The sequence below is a fragment of the Mauremys mutica genome, chromosome 7, assembly GCF_020497125.1.
Source record: "Mauremys mutica isolate MM-2020 ecotype Southern chromosome 7, ASM2049712v1, whole genome shotgun sequence".
Taxonomy (NCBI): domain Eukaryota; kingdom Metazoa; phylum Chordata; order Testudines; family Geoemydidae; genus Mauremys; species Mauremys mutica.
In genome coordinates this window covers 6,538,449-6,560,318 of record NC_059078.1, presented here as the reverse complement: position 1 = coordinate 6,560,318, position 21,870 = coordinate 6,538,449, and the positions used below count along the sequence as shown (strand labels likewise).

General features: G+C 41.2%; 1 protein-coding gene across 34 annotated transcripts in view; it reads left to right on the top strand.

Annotated features, from left to right (window-relative positions):
- Nucleotides 1–21,870, top strand: part of MAGI1 (membrane associated guanylate kinase, WW and PDZ domain containing 1) — a 495,477-nt gene that overhangs the window by 250,210 nt on the left and 223,397 nt on the right. For all 34 annotated transcript variants that reach the window (XM_045023728.1, XM_045023723.1, XM_045023748.1 and 31 more), the window contains exon 2: nt 11,748–11,864. In XM_045023728.1, the coding sequence (XP_044879663.1) occupies nt 11,748–11,864 (117 nt within the window). The remainder of the gene's footprint in view (nt 1–11,747; nt 11,865–21,870) is intronic.

Below are 21,870 nucleotides of genomic sequence, written 5' to 3'. Positions count from 1 at the left end.
AATATATAGTCCTGGGTCACAATAGAGTGGAGGAATGAGAAATGGTCATAATCCTAGAGAATCTGAATGTTTTTGCTAAAATAATCAACAGTGAACTAGTTCACGGTGATGTTAACATTGTTGTCATAACCTTTTTTTGACAATTTGTTATTCTAGTGGAATACATAATACAGTATTAAAGTTCCTACAAGCTCATCCCTCCTGGACACATGGCAGGGATAGCAACCTATTAATGTTTGGAGACAAATTTGGAATTCCATTCCTGTCACCTGCGAACAAGGAGAGCTATTGTGTTGTGTGTTTAATTTCACACTTCTTAGCAGCAATACCTTCACGTGGAGGCTTCTCTTGATGTAATTACAGTTTCTAAAGCTCTTGATCCATTGAACAATGGAAAAGATTTGCCGGGTTGATTTGTCTAGCTCAGGACTGTTCAACTTAGCATTCGGATCTCTGATTGACCATTCTTCTAGATACTGTACTTGTGCTGCCCAGTAATGTAATTTTAAATTAGGGAGGTTGAAGTGTCCCATTACTGTATGTTTAAATTTGCACCTTTTGAAGCTTAATGGGACAGGATCAGGACTTTAAATTGTTTCCAGATTTTCATAGCAAGCCTTGTTGCTGGTTTTATTTTATTTTAATCACTAGCGCAGACCAGAAAATTGTTTTCCTCTTCTCCCACTTCCACCTCTCTTTCTCTACCCTGGTTTTTGGCAAAAAATCAAACACTGAAACTTTTCTTCTTTCTTGCTCTGGGGATGACATGATCACAGTGTGTCATGGGAGATGTAGTCCAGCCAGCGAGCCCAGCCCTGGAGGGGAAGGGAGTCATGAACCTCCTGAGCTGTAACTCTTCTGAGGCTCTGTGGGGATATTTGCTAATTGAAATTTTTGTGGGGTTGGATATAGGTTTTGGGGGGGGGGGCAGGGAGGGGACAAAAAGTCACCATTTTCTGTGGAAAGCAAACACTCTCATGAAAAGTTTTTTGCTTAGGCAGAAACCCAGTTTTTAACCAGTCATATTGATAACCATATACATTTTCTGGCCTGATTTTTCAAAAGTTCTAAATGCCTGCACTCCACTAGACGTCAGTGGGAGCTGCAGGTATCCAGCATCTCTGAAAACCAGGCTATTAATGTTGATGCATACCCATGATCCAATGAGGACAGAAGGAACTACAATGAAGCTGTGGTTAGGCAGGCCAATTGTCTGGTTTTAAACCTGGCAGCCCTCTCTTTGGGTGGTTTGTCCTCCGTCTAGTACGGAGACAAAACAGGATTGTATTGGACAGGAGATGCCATTTTGAAGAGCACGTCATTCCGTGCTTGCCGGCATGACCATGCCAGTGGGCTGGTGCAGCACACTCCTGATAATGGTTTCCTCCATGTAGTGTGACCTCATGCGCACCGTGCATGTGAGATCACGCCAGCAGGGTAGGCCCATGCTGTGCCCAGGAGTACCCCAGAATATCCAGGTATTCTGGGAATACGTGAGTGGCCACCCCGACTCTAATTAGTATCCTAAGATGAGGAATCCCCGTATTGAGAAGGGATGGACTAATCCCTTCCAGCCTTATGTTTCTATGAATTTACATTTCCTGGCCAGGTTAACTCGCTCCAGCCAATCAAGGAGAAGTAGTAACTGACTAATGGGAAGTGACTGATTGGTGGTGCAAGGTTTGAGATGGAGCTGAAAAAATGAAAAACGACAGCTCAGACTCAGATAATACTGGCACGTATCTCCCCCCGCCCCATTTTCTGGAAGAATCGTATGCTATATTTGAGCGAAGGATAACAGATTTTGAAAATATTTTTCCATCTCTGTTTTGGAAAAGGACTTCTTTGGCATATTGTTTTGTTAGGGCTCATTCTGCTAAAGCTTAGTAATGCCTTCTGTCTCCCCAAGCTGATTTGGCTTTTGCAGCTCTCACATTATATCCTAGTTTTAGAACATACGGTAACTTCTGTCAGGAGACGCACAGACGTGTGTAGCCAATTCTCGCAAACAGGTCGTTCATGTTAACTCAAAGACTAAAGCTATTTTTTTTTTTCAGCCTAATTTTTTTTCCCTTTTGCATCTATTGCCTTCCAGACCCTGTCTGGATAAGTCTCTTTTCCAGACAAGTAAGGAAAGTAAACTCTACTGGCTGCTTTGGATCAAAACAAAGAAAATGGAGCAATCCCTCCACCAGGCTTGCTTCATGCTGAAGACTTGCTTGAGCTCCGTGGAAAACATTACAAATTAGATATCTGCGAAAAATGCTATGCATGCATGGCTGGCTCTGATACAGTCTGTTTTTTCTGGAAAGGTATTATCAGAAGCTACGGGCTAGTAGTGAAATGTTCATGTATATTAGGATGTGTTCATTGATGGCCTGGTGAATGATGGGGTCAAAGTGAAATGCTCAGCTAGAATTCTGTACAGTCTCACATGGAATGAGTCTACGCACTGGACTATGATATTGCACAGATTTCATTCTGCGCTCACTTTGGATGTGTAGGAGTTTTTTTAAACTCACATAGCAACATCAGCAACTCTTACCACTAATGACTATTTCATACTAATTGCTTTTTCTTGTTAGACTGTATGGTAACAAATATCCCCTCTACAGCTGTGCCTTTTGTGTGTCAGACAAAATGTATTCAAGTGAGAAGTGGTCCTGCATTTCAAAGTTCAGATCTGGATATTAATTTCCTCAAAGTTTGGGAGGAGCATGGGTTTCTGATTCTGGCTTTTGACTTGAGGATATCTCCAATAGGAAGTCCCTATGGACATGACTTGATGTTGCAGCTTGATAGGCCTAAATGAACTTGATGCCAATGGCCTGGTTGTAGTAGGATCTTCTACAGTAATTGTCAGGGGTATAGCCCAATTCAAGTTGTAAACAATTCCGGAGCATCTTATAGTACTTCAGTACAGCTGTCTCCTGAACTTTGTAATGTACATGTAGCTCTTTCTGATTCCATATTATGATTTGTCCTAGATATTTTCATTTCAATCCCAGCAGGCCCCTTTTTCTCACCTCTGCTCACCTCGCTCTTTGGTGTCAATTACAACCAGAGGTTGAAAGCCTAGTGCACGCGCGCACACACACACACACACACACACACACACACACACACACACACACCCTCCCTCTCCCGAGTGTTTGATGTGGAGTCTTCAAAGAGAGAAAGCAAAAAAGAAACCGAGCCAAAGGCAGGTAACATGCAACGTTTTTCAGGAATTGGTATGAGTGAGGAAAAGGTAGCTGAGTGCCACTGAAAGCCATTAAAATAAATGACATAGTTAACCTCACAACCCTTATGATGATTTTTATGTCCAGATAATTTAAGCTATCCTCAGGGAAAACCTCAACGGGTACTACCAAAAACGCCCCTCCACTTTACATAGGAGTGTCTCAAGGTGTAACAAATGTAGGTTACTTCTTCTGTGATACATGTGCCATGAGCCCATAGTGTGGGTATCTCTCAATTCATGCCATGCAGGTAGGGGACGGCCAGTCCAGAGGCACCATCCCCTCTGCTTGGCAGGAGATCTTACTTCAGTTCTCTGTCTCTTGCTGGGACAATTGCAGCTACCACCTTTTCTGCAGGAGCACCATCTTTATTCACCATCACTGGAGCTCCAGAGCCTATGTGGAGCTACGAGAGGCCAAAAATGCCCTTTCTATTCTACCTCACTCATTCCTTCGATATAGGATCAATTTGCGTGGAAATCTCCTGCCACCTGCTGCGGTGACTTTGTAGCCTGGATTAGTGGAAACTGGACCAGAGGCAGCGCAGTACTGGATGCGTGTGCCCTGCTTCAGCAGCCCCTCTGCCAATACCGGGAACAGAGGAACCCAGCCAATTCTAACTCAGAAGGAGAATCCCAGGGCAAGATGTAGGAGACCATCAATCTATTCCAGACATCTCTACCTTTTCTTTGGGGAGGTCCTCCATCCAGAGTCTATGTCTTGGATCAGCTGCTTCCTTTCTCTCTAACGAGGGGGATCCTTTCTGTCATCCACCTCTTCCCCTTCTCCAAGAAGTTACCAATTAAGGGTCTCATCCATTTTCCATTGTCTCCCCTTCCCCCACCATGGTTCCCTGGCTACTTCCATTGTTTTTTTTTTTTTTTTTTTTTTTTTTTTTACTGGGACGTCTTCTTGGCCTTCTGGGAGAAAAATACTCCTCCTCAGAGTTATTCTCTGAAAAGACAGAGAACAGGCCCAGACTCTGATTCGTCTCCTTCCCCTTGCTGCCCCTGCTTGCTCTTCCAGTGACCCCAGAATTCTGACGTGAATGCGTCTCCCATCCAACGTGGGGTTGTGTACAGGAGCCAGGGGGATTTAGTCCAATGAAGTGCCTCTGTGTCTAAGACCACTGACACTCAACCTACACATTCTCTTAGGCTCTACCACCTGGACTTGGTTGATGTGGTCTTCGAGCGGCTGATGTCCTATCTTAGCAGTCCTAACGCCTAGTTAAATCTTGTGGTCTTGATTAATTCCACCCTTCCATCCATTTCTCTTCTGCAGTCCTTCTGCCACTGCTTCTGTTCAGATCCTTGCTGTTCTCCATTTTCTCTTTTCCCGCCACAATGTGGTTGCTGTTAGCAGACCCATCACACGTACTGTTGAAACCCACGCTCCAGCGTGCCCTGGCAGATGAAAAGGCATGGCCAAATACTGAGGTGAGGGAGTGCCGGGGAGGTTTGCTTTCAGAGTTGGATAAAAACTGCAGCTATGTAGTGGGGATGGACCACCCAGAGATCAGAACAGGGGCTGATTGTGAGAAGCCCGGGTTTTCGATTGGCTGACCTGTATCATCATACATACTGGAAATGCCTCTGAAAACAGCTGGGATGAGAAATGTGTGTATCCAGACCCTCAGATTGTCAAGCCAGTCGTGGCAACATTTGTGCTTTTCTTCTTCTTACCTTTAAAGAGTGTGTGTTGTCTAGTGCTTTTAATTTGACTTTTTAAACTTTGGCTAGATATTGAACAAATCCTTAATGTGCATAATATAAGGTGGAACACATTCTAAATGCAGTGCAGGGGTGCAAAAGTGCATACGATGGATTTACTGTGGATTTATGAACTGTTAAAGAGTATTTCTGAAACAGCAAATTCTGAATTACTATTCTAGTGCTGGGTCATTCACCCGTACATGCCTTATAGGTTAAGAGAGATACCAGAATATACTGTGCCAAGAAAACTATTGCCTGTTCTTGATTTTGAACAGCGTTGAAAAGTTTTGAGTGAATAGGTTTCCTTCAGATTCACAAACGACACCTAAAATAATATTTATAAAAAGTTCTGTTAGTAATAAAGTAACAGGTGTTATTCATTCTCCAGTCAAAAATTATGATCTACGCTGAAGTGCTCTCTGCTGATTCAGCAGCTGTTGTGGTGTTGGAGACTTAACTGTGCTTCATCAAAGCTGAGTTTTATTACTGCAGAGGTAGTTGATTCTGTTACTTTGTTCTCTTCTATGGAGTGCAGCTCTGTGGCTTATTATAGTTTTCAGCCATAGCAAATGCACCGTGGGAGATCATGAGCTAAAAGGATTTTGCACTGGATCTTTTTTAAATAAAAAAAAGTAAACGTTGGGGGGGGGGGGGGGAAATTGTATGATTAGTTAACTTTTCCCCAGGGAAAGGTAAGTAGGTCATTTAAATTATACTGATTGTAGCGATATATGTATTAAGATGTATAGTAAGGGAGGCATGTAGGCTTTGGTCCTACAGTTCACCTGTTCCAAGCATGCTTCCTGTGCTCGCACAGAGCCTGCCTGAATGTTCGAGCCTGTGGGATCAAGACTTTAGTTGGCTCATGGCATTTCCAACAATGAACCAATATGAACTCACAGGTCAGGGCCTATTGCCAATTTACTCTAGTCCATATGGCTACTGAAGCAAACACCTGCAATGATAGGTGATGATATGGGTACCCTGGTTTGTTTCCATCAGTCTGGGGTTTGGGCAGGATTTTGTTTGTGCATTGCAGCCAAGATCTCACTTTAGTGCTTTAAGAAACAAACATGGAGGCAATCAAATCAGATCCCTGTCAAGTTATGTTAAATGTAAAGCCAGCTCTCTCAGCAGGGCTCAGATAAATATTTCTTTATTTATCCAAGGAATAAAAGACTGGTTTAAGTTTTCTTGCACTAATAAAATGTAGCAGCAAACAGTTTACCAAAATACGGTGGATTTATATGATGCCTTTACTTTGTGAGTGGCTGACAAAAAGAATCCAAATTATATAGACTTTCGGAAGCTACATTCAGATGGCAGGTCGTTCACTCCATGATCTTACTTAGGCTTTTGCAAATGGATGATGAAAGCAAGTGAGCCAGTGTATCAGACTCACCTCTTACTTTGACCTCAGAGGATACTCTAAATTAGGAAAGTAGAAAGTCACTGTTAGATTTATTTGATTCTTCTTTTGCTTAAAAATAACCAGTAGTGCTATATTTCATTTCTCTTGTCTCCATCTCTTTCTCTCTGTCCCTCATGACAAATGGCTGTTAGAACAGTGTTAAGCTATGCCCTTAAAGCCACATCAGTAACAAAACTCTGGGCTGGCAGATGTGACATACTTGACTTACATAAATCACTCTCTTTTGTCATTGCTGGCATATGACCAGTGAGTGTTCTAATTATTGAATGGCTTTTATAGCCCCATTATTTATAATCACTTTTGGTTAGCAGCTGGAAGACCAGGATGGAGTAGAATGAAATGATATAGCACAAAATATTATCATTTGTCTAACAGCTACTGGGATTAGGGACATTTGATGATGATATGGTTAGGAGCATTCAGCGCTCATTCTGGGTCCTGAGATGGGTTGCTGCTTAGTAGACCTTGCCATGAGAATGATTGCATTCATAGGTACAGAAGCAGAACAGAAATTCCTGCAAATATTAACAAAACATTTGTCCATCACAAACAACCTTAGCTCTAGAATACAGGCAAAACCACTATTAGTAGGTCTGCACCATCAGTTGATGGTGATTTCCATTTATTATTTGCATTGTGATAATGGCCTGGGACCTTACTCGTGGTTCAGGATCCTATCTTGGGGTAGGTGCTGTACAAACCCATCTAAAAAAAAAAAGTCCCTTCCCTTCCAATTTCTCTTCTCTTCCCCCTTCCACCCCCTCATTATAAACCAGTTTGACTAATACCTTCATCCTGCAAACCCAAAACAAACTTTTACAAGAGGCAAAGTTTGCTTTCCCTCTCGATATAGTCATTGGGCTGTGAGAGAGAGAGAAAGAGAGAATCTTAATCTAGATGACTTCATTGCACTGTTACCCTTGTAGTAAGGCCTTTTAACCTCCGCTTGCTTCATGGCACTGTTATTTTGAAACTGCCTTCGGATGACCGCAGGAAATCCTCTTGCTATAGAGCTTCTTAAAAAAGAAATCTCGCTAAAGAGTGGAATTGTGTTGTGATACACAGATGAAATATGGACTTGTCTAGTTCAGAGCCATTAACCCAGCGGTGGCCAACCTGAGCCTGAGAAGGAGCCCGAATTTACCAACATGCATTCCCAGAGAGCCACAGTAATACGTCAGCAGCCCCCCATCAGCGCTCCCACCTGCCCCGGCTCCCAGCGCCTTCTGCCCACCGGCAGCCCCGCCGATTAGCACCTCCCCCTCCCTCCCTCCCTGCACCTCTCCATCAGCTGTTTTCGTGGTGTGCAGGAGCCTGGGGGAGGAGGGGGAGAGGAGGAGCAAGGGGACAGCAGGCTCAAGGGAGGGGGGGCGGGATGGGGTGGAGTGAGGGCAGGGCCTGTGGCAGAGCCAGGGGTTGAGCAGGGAGCCCCCCCCCGCCACATTAGAAAGTTGGCGCCTGTAGCTCCAACCCCGGAGTCGGTGCCTGTACAAGGAGCCGCATATTAACTTCTGAAGAGCCGCATGCGGTTCCGGAGCCACCCCTGCATTAACCACTCAGTAGTCATTACGTTCCTGCTTAAAAATAAATTGAGACTCTGAACTAGCATGTAAATCTATTTATGTGAGGTACGTAATGTAGGTCAGAGACCACTGTACCCTGGCCATGACTTTTCCTAGCACAAATGGTACTAGGCTCTGTCAGAATACAGTTGATGGCCTGGATTATCTATAGCCGTCTTGGAGAATAAATGGGGAGAAAACATCTTCAGTAATTACTTTAGAAGTGCAAAGCTATTATAATATCGCTTGGACCCCATAATGCATGAACATAAAATGATATTTAAAAACTCACTTAAATGTCTACCGGCTATATATCACACGTTCGGAGTCTGGCCTGTCTAAAGCAGGGTGGGAACAGGGGCTCGCTGCTCTGGAAGGCGAATGGTTGTCGTTTCTTCCCACAGACGCAAAGCCTGCTTATTTCACTTTTGCAGTTTAGTCTGTTTGCTTCATTGGAGCTACTTGTGGGAGTAAGGTGAGCAGGATTTGGTCCCAACAGAATAACACAAATTCTCATTGAGGCTGTTTGGAGTAGATGAATATCTTTATACAAGGAAAGAGAAGCTTTACCTTTACCTATTTGCTCCTATGTAGCAGTTTGTGACTGTGACTGGAATAGATCCATTGCTAATGTGAGGAAATTTACGGTTTTTGAAAGATCAATGTTTGTTAGTGACTCTTCTATTAAAGAACTTTGAGAAACACCGAGTGAGACAGGAAATCAGGATTGAAAGAAACATGTTTAAAAGCAAGCACTATAGTGGATAGATAGCAGCACAGTCAGGACACAGACACACACACATTAATTTATTGTTGCTGGGAACAAACAAGAATGAGCAATAATAGTCCACCCACTGAGTTATTTTCTGTTTCACTGTTTGGGTTGGTTTTTCTCACTGAACAACTATCATTTGGCTTCCAAAGTGTAACATCATTAGAAAGAAAACCATTGAACTCTGGATTTGCAAGAACATGAGTAACCAAACAAAACCCAAGATGACATGTAACCCAAGTTTCCTTTATTTAGTCCAAAGTTCAGGAAAAACTATTAAAAAAAAAACCTAGACCCTTGAGTTGAGTAGAAACTCAAGTTTCAAAATGTATATTAGGTGACAGCTTTCTGAAAGGTTTCAGAATGGTAGCTATGTTAGTCTGTATCAGCAAAAACGACGAGTCCTTGTGGCACCTTAGAGACTAACACATTTATTTGGGCATAAGCTTTCATGGGCTAGAACCCACTTCATCAGCTTCCTGGAAGGAAAAGCAACAATCTGAGAGATTCACAGCATGCTGGCGAGCTAGTTAAAAAATTAAGGAAAAAATTACAAACCCTCTCCCCCATTTTAAAATTATTTTTTTCCCTCATTTTTTGCAATACATTTTTAAATCTTTTTGGTCAGTTAAATCATGTGGCGAAATTTAAAAAGTCAAAATTCATTTTTTAAAATGGCTTAAATCTGATTCTGAATACAATATATTACACATGAAAATTTTAAATACATTTCAATATAATTTTTGATAAAAAGAAATTACAAAGAAGTCAACATTTGGAAAAAAGATATTTCTATGGAAAAAATCATTCCAAAACTTTGACCAATTCTAGGAGGAAGGGTATCATGCATGAATTATAACTTATATAGCTAGGAAGTCCTAGCACAAGGCCTTGACTACTGCAACACAAATAACTGAATACATAATGCATGTCAGAAGACAACCTATATTTTTTTAATGCATGCAGTTTTCTAACATTATATGCAAAATACATTTAGGATGTTTTTCTTCCTTATTCATAACCTTGTTTAACATTGGCTTGTGAGGGGAAAATAAGGACTAGCTGTTGAATTAAAAGATGAAAAATTCAGTGATTCATCCTTTCAGGGTACGCCATCCTTTGACTCCTGCAAAATCTGCCTTTAGAAGTAAGAGAAGGATATACCCCTTACTATCAAATACACAGAATTGAGAAGGTCGCTTCTGAAGGTTGAATTGCCACAGTGAAAAGTTAGCCACGTCCAAGTAAGCCATCCCACAGGAAATCACTTTTAACTTCATAGTGACTGGAAACTATTTTTTAGAAAATTGGGTGGTGATCCACTGCTCGGCATAGTGAGGGATGTTCCCAGAACCAGTAAGGAAAGTATAATGATACAATGTTATCTTCATTAGTTTGGGCTTACTGTTTTTAGATGCTTCTACAATGAACATGTTTGATCTTTGCTGACAGTGAGATGGAAATAAATAAATGAATATATGATAAAGCAGTGTATAAAAATGTTTAAAACCTAAACCAAAATATGATACTAATTCAGTATCCTGCTGGAAGCTCATTAGTGGGACCTCAACAGAATTAATAACAATGGCTGTTTTCCGCCTCCAAGAGCAGTTGTTAATACCACAATTCTCTGATAGAGTAGAGCTCCTTGCAACTGTAGAGAAGATGGTTGTTTCTAAATTAAGTGTTTCATAATCAGATTTAACTACATACATTAAGTTCCTGCCAGTCTGTGAATGACTATCTTATTAGAAAGTTTATACTTGTATTGATTTATAGCTGTGTGTAGGCAAAAAAGCCATATCTGATTCATATTCCTTATAAATGTGGTGTGCTGACTCTACAGAATTTTCCTTGCTGTAATATCTCAGCTGCTTCCACCTTTTTCAAAACCATCAATGTTGTTTGGAGAAGATCACATTAAATTGTTTGTTTTATTGGAATAATTCTATTTAGAGTTTTAAAAACTATTCTGATACTAACAATTTTGTTATAAAACTTTATGGAACGACATTATGCATATAGGATATTCCCATCCCCCGGCTCGTTCAACTGTTTGGACCAATGGGGTTCCCTCTGTTGTTTCTGCTTGCTAGATAGAATCACCAGCTCAAGTTTTTTTCTCCCTGCCCAACTGCAATGAGACACCAGGATATTTTCTAAAAGAAAATTTCTGGGTTTTGACTCAAAATGACTTTTAATTTAGAAATTTAAATGATAATCAAATAAAACACAGGTCTAAATTGAAATAAAATGTTTTGATAGACCCGGCCTGAATGTTTTTGTTTTGAATATCAGTCAGCCAACATTTTCAAGATTTTAATTCTTTATGCGGATTCGTGATGGGACACATTTTCCCGGGACTGGAAAGCCATTTCCTGCCCAGCTCTAACTTCTACTGCCTGAATGAGCACCTCTTAGCTGTGCACAGCAAGAAATAGATTTCCTTTCTTTTCATTTCTCTGTGTAGCTGGGAATAGAGCAGGTTAGGAACTTCCCATCAACTTTTTTTTTTTTGAGAGAGAATTTTTGTTCTGTTCTATGTAGGTTTTTATTCCTTGTTCATCACCATAGTCTCTGAGCTCCTTCTAGTAACATATTAAACATCAGAGTCCTGTGGCACCTTATAGACTAACAGACATATTGGAGCATGAGCTTTCGTGGATATCACCAGTTTGAAAACTGGGTGACTGGGCAACAAAATGGCAGATGAAATTTAATGTTGATATATGCAAAGTAATGCACATCGGAAAGCATAATCCCAACTATTCACCCACGAAAGCTCATGCTCCAATACATCTGTTAGTCTATAAGGTGCCACAGAACTCTTTGCTGCTTTTACAGATCCAGACTAACACGGCTACCCCTCTGATATTAAACATCGTGACTTGACATCTGTCCCATGGTGTTGGTTCTCTCATCCTCTTCCCAGAGAGAGAAGCGTGTGTACTGGAGTGTCTTGTTTTGGTAATGTATTGGGGGTTATTTGTAGCTTTTTTAAAAATAGCTGTTTTCTCTTTGCAGGAAGTAGACTGAACAAAGATCTGAGGCATTATCTCAACCAGAGGTTTCAGAAAGGATCTCCAGATCACGAGCTGCAGCAGACAATTAGAGATAACCTTTATCGCCATGCTGTGCCTTGTAAGTAATGAAAAATTCCCCCAGTGGAGTTCATGTGATAAAATTAAATCCTTTTGGTGGTAAACTGTAAGTGGTGCTGTGTACTGCTATAGGGGAGACCTGATTTACGGCTATGGGGCTCTCATGTTGGTGACAGCGGAGAAGATGATATGCCTGGCTCTGTGGATTGGCTGAGATAAGGTGCAAAGTGGATGGTAGTTCCAGAATGGATTGTGATGGGAAAAGGTTTGAAAATAAATATACAGTTGATGGGAAAGGAAGTGAGATGGTAGGGAATGAGTGAGGAAAAGAGCGGGTTTGGTAGTGAAACCACTTCATCCTGGGGTTCTGATTTGCTGGTTGCACCCTGTCTTGCTGCATGTCAGAGTTCCATCATGCAGCAGCTATTTACATAGCATTTACAGGTTGGTTTATGCCTTACATAAAGCTTGGACAAACACTTGACGCAGAAACAGTTCTGTGTTAACATCAGATGGTCTGTGTCCTGTGCGCTCTTTCCCCCACCCCCCCCCCCCCCCCCCCCCCCCCGCTTTCCGGTTGTTAAATTGCTTGAATAGGAACAGGATCTATCGTTCTTCAAATTGATTTGCTCCTGATGCTTATTTGACTTGTGCAATTGCAAACCTTTTTATGACATCATTGCTTGTTGCTGTAGAAATGGGATGATGTCACTAATGGGGGGTCATCCTGAATTGAAGGAGGAAATAAGCAACAAGAACAGACAAACTCTTTAGAAACAAACCTCCCTTTTCATGCAATTGTCAATCTGGATGAAAAAAGAAAGAGAAGTCTTTGTTTAAAAAAAAAAAAACTAATTGAAAACTTTCTCCCCCACCCCTCAGTTCAGAAAGGTATTTTTGCTCATTAAAGATTCAGGAGAAGTGTATAATAAATTACCTGAATCTTTGCTCCGAGCTCAAACTGAACCTGGCCTTTTTGGAGTTTGGGGAATGCCCCCCATGTGTCACTGCTTTGCACTTCCTGCCTTCGCTCGGGGACTATATTACAGCCAAAGATGCTCCCCATCAATCTGAATACACTCAGGGCACACTGGGAAGGTAATGGCAGCTCTCCTAAGGGGTGTGGTTAAAATTTAAGCAAACATCTAAATCTTGAAGTATTTAAATGAGTTGCCAAACATTTTGAGGCTTACCCATCTTTACAGGACCAGCAGCTGATTTATCTACTGCAGAGACTTACTGAAATATTAAGTGATAGTGGTTATCAAAAAGCTGACACTTGCCAACGGTTCTCATGTAATGGTAGCTGGGATAACATGCCCATTTCTTTCTTAAGGGCTATATATGAAATACTTGGCTGGAGTAATGGATACCATTGTGAGACAACTGTTTGTTTGACACACTTTGACTCCTTTAATGACAATAGTTGTGTATCACCAGTTTGAAAACTGGGTGACTGGGCAACAAAATGGCAGATGAAATTTAATGTTGATAAATGCAAAGTAATGCACATCGGAAAGCATAATCCCAACTATACACATAAATTGATGGGGTCTAAATTAGCTGTTACCACTCAAGAAAGAGATCTTGGGGTCATTGTGGATAGTTCTCTGAAAACATCCACTCAGTGTGCAGCGGCAGTCAAAAAACGAACAGAATGCTGGGAATAATTAAGAAAGGGATAGATAATAGGACAGAAAATATCATGTTGCCTCTATATAAATACATGGTATGCCCACATCTTGAATACTGTGTGCAGATGTGGTCACCTCACCTCAAAAAAGATATATTGGAATTGGAAAAAGTTCAGAAAAGGCAACAAAAATGATTAGGTGTATGGAATGGCTTCTGTATGAGGAGAAACTAATAAGACTGGGACTTTTCAGCTTGGAAAAGAAACGGCTAAGGGGAGATGTGATTAAATCATGACTGGTAGAGAAAGTAGATAAGGAAGTGTTGTTTACTACTTCTCTTAACACAAGAACTAGGGGTCACTAAATGAAATTAATAGGCAGCAGATTTAAAACAAATAAGTATTTTTTCACACAACGCACAGTCAACCTGTGGAACTCCTTGCCACAGGATGTTGTGAAGGCCGAGACTATAACGCGGTTCAAAAAACAACTAGATAAATTCATCTGCACACACTATTAGCCAGGATGCGCAGGAATGGTATCCCAAGCCTCTTTTTGCCAGAAGCTGGGAATGGGTGACAGGGGATGGATCACTTGATGATTACCTGTTTTGTTCATTCCCTCTGGGGCACCTGGCACTGGCCACAGTCGGAAGACAGGATACTAGGCTAGATGGATCCTTGGTCTGACCCAGTAGGGCCGTTCTTATGTTCTTATGGCTGCATTAGTCTTATTTCATCAGTGGAAAGGAGGGACTGAAGTACTCTTTGAAATGCTATGCATACATAATGACTAAACACTGATCCTATTGAACACTTCCCTTTTCCAGTTTGTCAATCCAAAATGTGATTAGTCTTTATGCTTGTAATTTGCCTGGCTGCAGTTTTTAAAGGACTACTGAACAAGATGCCTTCTAGGAATGTGAATGAATGCAATTTTAGGCTCAGTAGCTGCAGAGTCCTGATGCTAATATCCTTCTGCCCATGTATTTCTTTTGACTTGTATTCCAATTTCAGACACAGCAAATAAAGAAAATGTGCAGAAGTTCTATTGAAGCATTTTCTGTGTTGCCAAGGTTACATTTTGAAATGCTTTCTGTTGATTTGTTTCTCAGATTTATTGAACTTGACTGTGAGTTAAACTGCTTGAATTTAAACTTATTGTGCTTTGTTTTAGAATTGGGGTAGCAGGGAGGGAAGGGATAGAGTGATTTCTGCCTTTTAAAAATAACAGGGAGAGAGGTTTTGTTCTGGCGTTTAATAAGAACATCTGTAATCATGTTCCAATTATGTAACAAATAGAAAAATCTGCAAGGAGAGGTTATTTATTGTGTACCCCTGTCCTTGCAGAGCTATACATCGGGTAACATTTTATTTTTCCTCTGTGTGCTGTGGAAAGGAGATGAGTCCGGTTTTTGATATGACGTTTAACATGTACATGTGTGAATTTGAATGAACCTGCGGTATGCATGGTGGTTTGGGATGCTTTTACAGGTCCAGAGATTAATCTAGTTGCATGCTCACATACTTTTATTCCTTGGTACATGTAACCAGTAAATCCAGAGCTCTGGATCCAGAGCTCTAGTGCTAATGGATTATGAAGTCTTGTATTTTGAAAATGGAATTCCCTGCTGATGATCTGGTAAACATGCTACAAGCACACAAGGTCACTCAAACTGAGCATGCTTGGACTGCTTGCTGCTGGTTGTTGCTAATATCAGGAATACATGAAGTGATGATTGATTAATGTACAATGGAGAAGGAGGTGTAAACTGGCTCTTCCCCTAAATCCTAGGAGGTTAATACCAAACCCTGTGGTTCAGCTGTGCATAGGCTGCAAGTTATGTTCTAAAGGAAAAACGATGGGCTCTTATTTACCACGTTGCTTGTCAAACAACAGCTCTTAAAACTACTGCAGACTTTTCAGGTTACAAACCACTCAACAAAACTAAATGAAAAGCTTTGTCTTCAGGAGGAGAAAAGGTGTGGTTTTGAATGAGCATTGCCTATCCTGCGGATCGGTATTGTCTCTCTGTTCCCTTGTAATTCCCCATCTGCCTGTATCCATCTGTTGTCTCTTGTTTTGTACTTAAATGGTCAGTTCTTTAGGACAGGACCTGTCTGTCTGTTCTGTGTGTATGCAGTGCCGAGCACAATGGGTCCTGGTCCATGACTGCGGCTCCTTGCATGACAGAAAGAATCATAGTAAGTCGAGTCAATTAATTTGAGGTAAAACCCTAGTCAAGACCAGGCAGTTTGTAGTTTCGACATAAGTTAGCAGGTTGAGCTAAATCCTATGGGGAAGACTAGTCTTTAGTTCAACCTGCTACTCTTGTGAAAACTACATACTGTCTCATTTCCCCAAGGACTGTAGTTAGCTAACTCCAGGTAAGACTATACCTCTTTTCCTTATGAAGACACAGGGACAGAGGAGTGGAGAGGTGCAGCTCTCGTTGTGGTTTTTTTTTAATGTGAAATAACAATCGCACTTAAAGAGCAAAGCCAGAATTCAGAGATCAGATGGCTTTGCAAGTGACCCACTGAGCATAGGGACTACTTTGTAAAGAAACCGGACCTTGAAATAGTGAAATAAACTCAAATTTAAAGTGCAATGTATAAAAGCGCGAACACACACACACACACACACACACATATACACAGAGAGAGAGAGAGAGAGAGAGAGAGAGCGCCCATATAGTTATTTTTATTGTTAATTCTTAATAAAATAGCCAGGGTGCCAACTGGGCTTTTAAAAGGAAATCTGTAAATGCACGCCTAAATGTTACCTCGGGAGCTGATGGTAAGGACCAGGTAGCCATGACCCTTCCTAAAGCTATGCCAGATTTGTGGTCAACCTCTATAACAAACACTCTTCCCCGCCTCAGGTGTTACCAGCCTCTCTCTAACAAAACCCCTGCCTGCAATTTCCTTCTGCCTACTCCAGCCTCTATTTTCTGCTAAGGTTATAGTGAACAGCAGATCTGATAAACCTTCCTATGGGCCTTTGGCCTCTGAATTCAAATTTCGTGTGATCTGAGGACTGATATTACTGGTACACCCAAACGTGCAAGATTAGCTTTCTGAAGACTCTGGGCCCAACTTAATCATTGAAGGCTAGGGCCAGATAGGATGCAGGAGACATGACACGTCATTTAGTCTACACAAACCTTATTTAAAAAAAAAATTAAAAGTGTAGTTTAGAAACCGAGCCCGTTCTCGTGTCAGCTGAACCAATTAGTTCATTCGTAATGCCAATCATTGATATTTATACACTTCATTGCTGTATAGTTTGACAGCTCTGAGGTGTTGTGGGGGTTTTTTCTTCACTTCTGAGAAGGCAGCACCTTAAGATACTCGAGCTAGGATCCTCTCTTCACTCACTCAGATAAATGACCGCACTAGGGTGACCAAACAGCAAATGTGAAAAATTGGGACAGGGAGTGGCGGGTAATAGGAGCCTATATAAGAAAAAGACTCAAAAATTGGGACTGACCCTATAAAATCGGGACATCTGGACACCCTAGACCGCACTCATCATTCCCTAGGCCAATGGGTCTCAAACTTTTTTTACTGGCAACCCCTTTCACATCGCAAGCCTCTGAGTGTGACCCCTTATAAATTAAAAACACTTTTTTATACATTTAACACCATTATAAATGCTGGAGACAAGCGGGGTTTGGGGTGGAGGTTTGCAGCTCGCAAACCCCCATGTAATGATCTCGTGAAACCCTGAGGGGTCCTGACCCCAGTTTGAGAACCCCTGCCCTAGGCATAGTATCCCTTGCCAAAGCTAGACTATAGACCCATGTTACGTTGGGTTATTCAGGTGTCTAGAACGCTGACAGTCTCTGGTGGTTCCTGTATCCCTGCCTGACTCTGAGGCATTGCATCCTTTCTGGTTTCTGATCTGGTATGGGTTCATTAAGGCCATCAGAAGAAATGCAATATTTCTAGGCTAGTTAATGGCTTTATTGCTCCTGGCAGAGTGTGAATACTGTACTGGAGACAGTTCAGCAGTTTTGGGCCAGGTCTGTGTCTAGGAAGGCTTTGCTACTACACCAGCGGAGTCTTCCTAGAGTGGGTGCAACTTATCCCTGCAGTATTGTGCTTTTGTCGACCTAAGCTTATTCCAGGTTCACTCACCCCCAAGCAAAACAATCTCTACCAGTATATAACTACATTTACACTAGGGAATTCTGCCAGCCCAGCTATGTCCATCAGAGATTTACACCTCTTCGCACCCCTGACAGACATAACTACGTCAGCAAAAGTCCATAGTGTTGACGTGGCTTTGGGATATCTCTGGGTTTGGAGGAGACTAGAGGCCCTCAGGTTGGTTGGCCTCCTGTGGAATTTTTGACAGACTATTGTTGTTCCTGGAAATATCACTCTTCCCCTAAAAGTAGCATTGGGCTATGCTAACTGCTTGACATTATCATATCATTTCTGAAAGGACAGCCATAAAGAGTTACTCTGTAGAAAACATGGCTGGTTGGGAGTAAACCTGAGAACCTGCCCAGAACATTGCTTTCTAAATTAGTGTTTCCAAGTAGATTCATCTGGAATATATTTGCACTATATCAATTGACAATAGTACCCAGTAGTAACATATTTTAATGTTACAATAGGCGTGTGTAGTCCGTTGGTTCGACGATGACATGACAATAGGACAACATGTCTAAATACAGGAGTCTGGGCAGACAAGGTCATCTCCATCTTAAAATGATGCTGAAATGGGCTGGTTTAAAATAAACAAGCTGGACTGGCCATTTGTCTTAGTTGCTCATTCTCAGAAATGTGACAGCAGCTCCCTTTTCACAGTGGACCAAGAAGAATAAGAAAGATGTTATTACCTCCAGACAGGCTCTGTTTGGTATTTGTGTCCTGGTCCCATTCATTTGATTCCTTTGCTTCTCCCTGGGGGTCTTCTGTATCTTCAGAGTCATTCAGGCAGTGAGATCTACGTTTAGGGCGCCTGGCAGCCCGAATCTGCCTTGTTGTTGTTTTTGTTATTAGCTAGTACAACATGCCAAAGCAATTCTGCATTAGTTCCCATTCTGTTACCCTTGGATTTAATAATGCTTGTCTTGTCCTTTTGGCCAGTGACTTTAAAAAGAAGTCAGGCTGTAGACGTTTTTGCTGTAGATACGGAGACGCCCAAGGTCAGTACGATGGCTTTCTTAGGGCAGAGATTTAGACCTAGGCTCTTTCTCTGCATAGCAAATTTTTCCTGGAGGGTTCTTTTAAGCCCTTCTGGGTTCTTTAACTTTGTTCTGTAGTTGTCAGTTCCCCAAAATAAACGCGTACTGGGGGGGATAAATTGGCTGGCTCACTTAAGGTTAGATAGGTCTGTTACATCTCTTCTGGTCATGCTCCCTGCAGCAGCCAAGCCTCCCAGAGTTCAGTTTTTTTCCTGTGTTTTGAATCCCAGAGTACCAGCTCCATTTGCTACAGTTGACCTTGAAGGTGCCACATTGAGATGGAAAGCAATAGTTAAAAAGACATTGGAATAAGATTTGGATGGAATTCTAAGGAGACTTGGAAAACCAACAGTATGTGACATCCAGTCGTCTGGTTTGTTCAAGCTCTCTTAATTTTTTGTGGGAAACTTGAGAAAGAGGGCCCCCGTTCCAAGAGTTCCTCACAGCTATGAAAGGAACTTTCGAAGTTTTAAAGGAAGGCCAATAACACAAAGCAAGAAATTGTGATGTCACATCATAGGAGATAAATTATGAAATGGATATAGAGGGCCACATTCAGTTCTCGGGTAAATGGGCTCAGTGGTAGTTGAATGTACTTATTTAATAATTACAACTCTGTGCATTTTCTTCCTTGTATGTGGTACATATTTCACTGGTAGAAACCCTGGGTTCAAGCCTGGATTTAAAATAATTTTACAAGCGAAAATGAGTTTGGCGCATTTTAATCCCCCATAGATATTTATTCCCATCACAGAACAAATCTCTACATTAGGCACCATTGGCTTTTTCTGATCGGTGGTGGGTAGGGCTAGATGGGCCAGGCTCTGGGCAGTCTGTTGGCAAAGCTTGCAGAGCAGCTGCCTGGCGATGTCTAGGGGTAACTGATGAAGTCCTTTGCATTCATTAGCACCAGAGAAACCCACCGGATTTCAGAAAAGAAGACACATAAAAATGAACTGGTAGAAATACAAGCAAACCCTCTTGTTGGCTCTAATTAGTCTGGATTTAACGACAATTCAGCTGATTTTTCTTAAAATGAATATTCATTATGATTTATATGATGCCAGTTGTGTGCATCAGCCAATTCTTGGAATCAAATGAAAAGACCTGTATAATATGAGTAGACATATTGGTTATATACTAGGGTTCATAGAGTAGCACTTTCTGATTTATTTTAGTTGCTATTTTTTTTAAGATAAACAGAATTGCTGACAGTCCAAGTTATTTTCTTTCATAAGCAGTAAGTCAGAGGTTTATATAAGCAAATGTCCTTTGAATTATCAAAAGCCTTCAAGAAGTGCGGCATTGCTTATTATCTAAATGCTTTTTCTATTGTATATACACATGTAATTCTACTCTGTAATAAAAAAAAGTTGCAGTGCCCATGATTATGAAAGCATTCTTTTGAGCAAGGTGTGAACAAGGTGCCCTAGCACAGAAAAGGTAATTAATTATTTCACAATATTTGTCCCAGCTATAAAGCAGTTTACAAAAAAGTTGAAATTTTTCACTGTATCCTTATCACCTACCAATGTCTGTAAAGTTCAGTTTCATCCTATTGCATTCTCTGGAGAGTATTGTTTAGTGTGTTTTCAGAGCACTTTTTGTGTCCTTGAATATGTTCACTCAGCATGTATAAATTACGATGTTTTTTTTCTATACTATTGCACAATAGATATACTGAAAACCCCCCTAGTCCATTCAGAATATTCTTGTCACCATATTTCTGAACAGTGCATTGCTGGCACCCAGAATATTCTGCTGTAGGCTAAAATTTTCTGGGAGAGAATTATTGCAAATATTAACTTATAGAAGCGCTAATGTCCAATTTTGAGCTGCATGAGCAACATTTATGTAGGTTAGTTTATTTGTATATGCCATTGTCTCTGTTTAATCGGAGGGCCCTCAGACATTTTTCCATCTGGCCTCTACTTTTAAATCCATATACATTTTAAACCAATGGAACTGTTGGAGGTTCTTTAGGTTTGGAAATAAAAGCTTGTAGGATGGCTAATATTTCTCCATCTATGTGCCTTTTTGTTTAGATGTAGCTTTTTTTATTTCAAAGAGACACAGTACTGAAACTACAAGAGGCATCAGAAACCAGTACAGTCCAAAGCAGAAATGCAGACTCTTTGTGGTTCGGCCTCATAAGACTCTCCCATGCCACTTCCCAAGCAAGATCTGGGTAAGACGTGCAGGAAGAGATCTCCTGTCTGGTTTCCTTTGTTTTCTTTATTAATACCTGGTGTACTTTGTGTTGCCTTTTTCGTTTTGGGTGCTGTAGTTGCACGTGATTGCTTTGTACATCTGTAGGGCATCTGAAGTGGCTGTTCAGGTAACACAGACAGAGACTATACAGGCACTCTAAATTGTAAAAGGTTTTAAGGCTGCGAATCTGCAGAAAGGCACAGAGTCTGTAAATTCTGGCTCAGCTGCTACTGTTCCTTCAAACGTGGGATAGAGAGAGATCTGTGGGTTACTTTAGAAGGCATCTTGGTTGTCAACTAAGGTAGTCCCATGTTTTTACCCACTTCACAGTTTAAACTGTGGAAGAAAAGAACCACAACATACCCAGCAAGGTACGAAGCCCAGGAATGGTAAATCTGAGCACAGTGTTGATTGGAAACATTGGGTCAGAGGTAATATAGCCAACCATTTGGGTAAAGTGAACATACATCCAGGTTTTTCGTGTCGTGTCTCAATGCCCCAAGTATGTCTTTCATGATGGCTGACGTGTCCTGGTTTTTCCTTTCGTCAAACAAGTGTTTGGTTTCTCTATTCTAACTACAAAACTGGTGTTGAAGGTTTATAGCCGTATTGAGTAGAATTTGCTCTGTGTTTCACCACGATGAAACAATCCAATGGAATGAGTCGTCCATATTTAGAATAAAATGAAAAGTGAAAAGAGGGTAGATATTCTTTAACGCTCTTCTTTAGCCCAGCTTGAATGTTAGTGACAATTGAGTGGGTCATGATAAACGTGTTCAGACACAGAATTACTGGAAAAGTCCCCCAGTCCAAGAAGTATGAATATACTGCTGTTTAGTCAGAAGGTGGCAGAAAACTCCAGCATGCAAGTTCTCTTTCGTACAACTACTTAGTGACCGTAAAGATGTCACGCAAAACTGTCCCATTTCTTTATTTTGAAAGTAGTATTGTAGACTACAGGAGTCACACAAACAGCTCTCTCATTTTACTTCTGAAGTCCA